Here is a 5,615-nt window from a genome sequence, read left to right on the forward strand (position 1 = left end):
GATAAAGTTTACAAACTCTCTAAAGATGAGAAACTTTGTCTTTAATCGTTACTCTGAATGAAATATGTATTGCCTGAAGTATTTCATTAATCTAAATGTTTAATGCATTTGAAACTGAAAACTCATGAATGCATTCATTTTTCTCCTCTTCTCAATTCTTACCTAAAGTCAAAATAAATTATATTCCATTTAACTGAGAAATAGAACAAGAGTTTCTAGGAAATACATAGCATGGGATGAATGTCAATTCAAAAATATTTTCTACAATACATAGAAGAGAGATAACCACATCTGGGCTTTAGAGAAAAATGGTTCTGATTGCATTGATTTTAAAATAATAAGTGGGAAAAGCAAATATGTATGTTAGTCATATGTTAACATGTTTTTGCAATATTTCAGCTATAAGGTAAAGACACCAAAACTAAATGTAGAGTTGTAAGTGAGAGAATAAAAGGAATAAATCAGCATATCAGGGTGGCTCAGTGGTTGAGCATCAAGCTATGAACCAGGAAGTCACAGTTTTGGTTTGGTACGAACTCAGTACCCAGTAGAGGATGTGCAAGGATCAGCAGATCAATGATTCTCTCTCATCACTGATGTTTCTATCTCTATAAAAATATGTTAAAGAAAAAAGGAACAAATTAAAAAGATAACAGAAATGGCAAGACTTGGTGATATACTGAATGTTGGAGTAAAGAAAAAAATAATAGTAAATAATGTTTTTAATTGAGACTTATTGTCGACAGGGAAGGAAAAATAGTCATGAATGCCACATTAAAAATCATGTAATGTGCACATTTGGAGGACTCTCGACAGGAAATCATAAGATAAAATAAGCATGCCCAATACTGTGAATAATAATAAATGTCCACCCCATTTCAGATATGGCTATACATATTTTATCTATATTACCTAAATTTTTCATTAAAACCCTAAGATGTACATATTATTTTATCTGAAGTTTGCATGCATACACATACAAATAAAAAAGAAACACAAGATAAAGAAATTAATCAAATTGCTCATGGACTCTCAGATAGGAAAAGGAAATATACATTTACACTATAATTCAGATGCTCTAAGTCTGATCTAGATGTCCAAGAATAAGTTAAATGTTGAAGTCAGAATCCTGTAGATATAAATTTAGGAATTATGAGCCTACTTGAAGTCACCTTATTTATTATGACCTCCTAGAGAGATAGCAGAGTGAAAAAGAATATTACCTAGAAAAAGAAGATTTCAGGTGTACCAATAGCCCTAGAAATTAGAAAAGAAAAAGCAGCTAAAAGGAAGATGGAAAAATATAAAATGAGAAAGAAATTCAGGATACTGTGAGATGGTAGATATTAAGCTGCAAAGACTTTCATAAATTCACAGTTTATATGCAGAAGAGAACTTGAGTTAAATCAAGTCTGAAGTTTGTTTAATGATTGAAACAAGAGCGAAGCTAGTGATGACCTTGGCCTAAGCAGTTTAAATGATGCAAAGACCACATGAATTGATGTTTAAGTGGTTAATAAAATAGAGAAGAAAATTATCAAGTAGGTGAAATTTAAGAGAGAATGTTGAAGAATGTTTGAAAAATTGCTAAGCCTTGTTAAACCTGATATTGCTAAGTATCATTTATAATGGGTGGTAGAGTGTATTTCAAGCTAAAATAGGTTGACCAAAACCATTTAAAAACCAGGATATTTCTCTTTAAACATATGCTAAATTCTGCTTATCTGAATTTAATTCCTGCAGTACATTTAAGGAGTGAAAATATGTCATTGACAAATGTGTTTAGAAGGAAATAATGGAAACACATAAATAAAAAAACATTTAATATAAAAAATCTGGTCTTAACTTAATGCCTTTGGTAGGAAAAAAAAAAAGTTTTAAGATCCAAAGAATATGAAACTATAGCAGAAAGTTAAAGGGCATTAAGGTTTTCACTGTCAGAGGAATTTAAAAAGAAATTAATTACCAGAGAATACAGTTTCAGATTTCTGCTTGTATGCTGGGGGAAAAAATTATTTGTAGCACTAGAATATTCTAAAAAGCATTAAAATGTATATAACATTGACATTCTAACAGTAAAAGTAAAATATAGCCAAGAATAACAATAATCTATTGTAAAATACATACAATTGAAATAAATTTTCTGTGAGGAAAATCTCAAAAGGTTTGGACTGTAACACATTTAAATGAATGTTTAAGATCATGAATCCAGCCCTAGCCAGTTTGGCTCAGTGGATAGAGTCAGCCTGGGGACCAAAGGGTCATGGGTTTGATTAGGGCAGGCATGCAAGAGGCAACCAATCCATATGTTTCTCTCATATGGATGCTTTCTCTGTCTTTTCTTCTCTCTTCCACTCTCTTTAAAATCAATGGGAAAAATCCTCAGATGAGGATTTTTACAAGTAATAACTAACTAAATAAAAACAATAACTTCTTTTTAAAAATAAAAAAAGAACCTGTATCTAGTAAAAAAAAAAAAAATGTTTTAAACGCACCTCAGAGGAACTGCATTATAGAGGATAAAACAGAATAAACTATGTGATAAGCATTCGTTGTCAGTTAAATTGCTAATACAATGTAAACTTTATTGCAAGGATTTCCTTAGCAAAGACCATTATTTAGTTTTTTTGGGGGGGGAAGGATTTTGCTAGAAACATGTCTGAAATTAGAAAGTAGGAGGAAGAAAGAACAGTAGATTAAAAAGTAACTTTAAGAACTTGTTTTTCAATACTGTTTGTAAAATAATATGTTTAACTGACAACCATTATGGCTAAATTGCAGCAGTGCGAATAAGTGACTTAAATATGAACAGTTTGTTTGACACAAAGAGGCATGTATTAGGTGCTTTGAGTCCGACAGGCGAATTGTTTGGGGATCCCTGTCAGATTTATTTTTCTTGAGGTTAGAAGATAACCAGTTAACCTTATTGTTTCAAGCAGAATGGGCAAATGACAATAATCAAGGATGAAAAACAAAACTACACTAACAACCTTCATCTTGCTGGGACTGACGGATGACACTCCACTGAAAATATTGCTTTCTATCTTTCTGTTTCTTTCCTACATGTTGAGTATATCTGGAAACCTAACCATCATCACCCTCACTCTGATTGATTCTCACCTAAAGACACCTATGTATCTGTTCCTTCAAAATTTCTCCTTCTTGGAAATTTCTTTCACATCTGCCTGTGTTCCCAGATTCCTATATAGCCTGTTATTTGGGGACAAGTCCATTTCCTATAATGCTTGTGCCAGTCAGCTCTTGTTTATAGACCTCTTTGCAGTAACGGAATTTTTTCTTCTGGCTGCCATGTCCTATGATCGCTACGTGGCCATCTGCAAACCCCTGCATTACACCACCATCATGAATAGCAGAGTCTGCAAGAACATCATTTTCTCCTGTTGGGTAGCAGCACTGACCATCATTCTCCCACCAGTCAGTCTGGGTTTGGGCCTGGAATTCTGTGATTCGAACATCATTGATCATTTTTGCTGTGATGCATCTCCTATCTTAAAGATCTCTTGCTCAGACACCTGGGTGATAGAACAGATGGTTATCGTCTGTGCCGTGTTGACATTCATCATGACCCTCATATGTGTGGTTCTTTCTTACATTTATATCATCAGGACTATTCTAAGGTTTCCCTCTGCCCAGCAAAGGAAAAAGGCCTTTTCCACGTGTTCTTCCCACATGGTTGTGGTTTCCATTACTTATGGAAGCTGCATCTTCATTTATGTCAAACCTTCAGCCAAGGACGAGGTAGCTATAAATAAAGGGATTTCACTTCTTATTAGTTCCATTTCACCCATGTTGAACCCCTTTATTTACACACTGAGAAACAAGCAAGTAAAACAAGCTTTCTATGACTTATCTAAAAAAATGGCATTCCTCTTAAAGATGCAGAGGAAAAGGGAGTCAATGAATCCAATTAAAAGGAGAGATCAATAGGCTGGAAAACTGAAGCTTAATTATTATTTTTCTCTTCAAGACTTATTCTCTAGTCATACTGACATTCTCACTTTGTTGTTAGACTTGCTTACTGTAAACATTGACTATTTAATGTTTTACTCCCCATTAAAAGTAAATTCTAAGATGTCTAAATTACTAACTGGCAGAAGTTTCTGTTTTGCCAAACGTTTTGGTTGCTATCTCTGGAAACACTGTAGGGCATATTTTTTCTGCCATATTTCTACCTTGTTAGATGTGACTATGCAGCCTAGAATGAGTGTGAAAGTGATGTGCACCATATCCAGACCTGCTCTAGCAAATATTCATTTTTTCTCCACCTACTGGCCAGATATGCATGCTTCAATGACTGTAAGCTTCATGTTAATAATGAATGACCTTGAACTTCCAAATCAGATATAGTCTTCAACCAAATGACGTGCAATCACAGCAAGTTTGATAAAGTTTCTCCTCTGCTCCACCTCATGTCAGGTAAAGTATCACAGAGCTATCCCTGCCACTTAGTAAGGGAGCAATATTGAGAGTGAACTCTAATTTCACTACATGGGTGCAATTATGACCACCCTCAACTTAGAAATACATCCTGTTAAATTTAATGGTATAGACATTATGTCTTGACTATTGGCATACTCCCACTCAGCCATCCATAAAGTCAAACCTGGCCCAGGACAATCATATGAGGAAAAATAGTATTAAAAGTAATACACACGAAATTGTAATACCACCTACTCTTCTTCAAATCTCCTGTCTTATAAACATTTCCAGTGAAGTTCCTCTGTTACATCCTCTTATATTCCCTGTGAGGTAGAAATTAGCTAAATAAAATTTTAGGTATTTAATATTTTTCAAACACTTGTTTAAAATAACCAATGTTTATATTACCCTTTTCACTCTTTAATGAGTCTATCGCATTGAGAACATTGTGGGAAAAATATGGCTCTGTAATATTTAGTTTTTCTTGACTCTATGTACATTGGTAGCAGTAAACTATGTAATTTTTATCCGAAGAATATTTAAGATGTCCTAGAAAGTTTTGTACAGAAAATTCTGAGCCCTCAGTCAATCTCCTTCAGATTCCATAAGCTTAAATGAGGGAGTAAATTTAGCTCCATGTACAAAAATTTGCTATTTTATATTGCAGTAACCAATACATCTGAATTCTTACAGGCTAGGTAAATGGAATAAATTTGAAATGTGTATGTGGAGCTAAGGTCGTTTTCTCACACTCAACAATTGATATTTCACTATTAATTCTTTGGTGACATATTAATAAATAATCTGTTTTCATATTATTCTGAAAATGTATTTGTTTCTAGAGGTCAGGTATATAACTTCAAATAACTACATTGCAGTCTTTTTAATAAAGAGTTTTTAAAATATGCAAAAATGTAGATTGTTTTAAAAAGTAATAAAACATTCATAAAGTAAGCACTATGTACAGGAATTTTTATGCTAAAGCTTTTGTGGCTTATTAAAGTGACTTTTAGTTCCCTATGTTTATAAATCTAAAATATAGAACTTAATGTTTTACTTTTATAAATTGCTCCTATATTTTAAATATACTTAACAAATATCCACATGGATATGAAAATGTATGAATGTACATATTCAAAGTATCTATCTCTCTGCCATGTGTGATTTTACATGTA

General features: G+C 33.0%; 1 protein-coding gene across 1 annotated transcript; it reads left to right on the forward strand.

Annotated features, from left to right (window-relative positions):
* Window positions 1-2,964: 2,964 nt before the first annotated feature.
* On the forward strand, window positions 2,965-3,948 carry LOC118729488 (olfactory receptor 6C2-like). Its single transcript, XM_036457022.1, has one exon. It carries the CDS (start codon window positions 2,965-2,967, stop codon window positions 3,946-3,948), a length of 984 nt encoding a protein of 327 aa, XP_036312915.1.
* Window positions 3,949-5,615: the final 1,667 nt, after the last annotated feature.

Source organism: Pipistrellus kuhlii, unplaced genomic scaffold (assembly GCF_014108245.1).
Source record: "Pipistrellus kuhlii isolate mPipKuh1 unplaced genomic scaffold, mPipKuh1.p scaffold_m20_p_3, whole genome shotgun sequence".
Lineage (NCBI taxonomy): Eukaryota > Metazoa > Chordata > Mammalia > Chiroptera > Vespertilionidae > Pipistrellus > Pipistrellus kuhlii.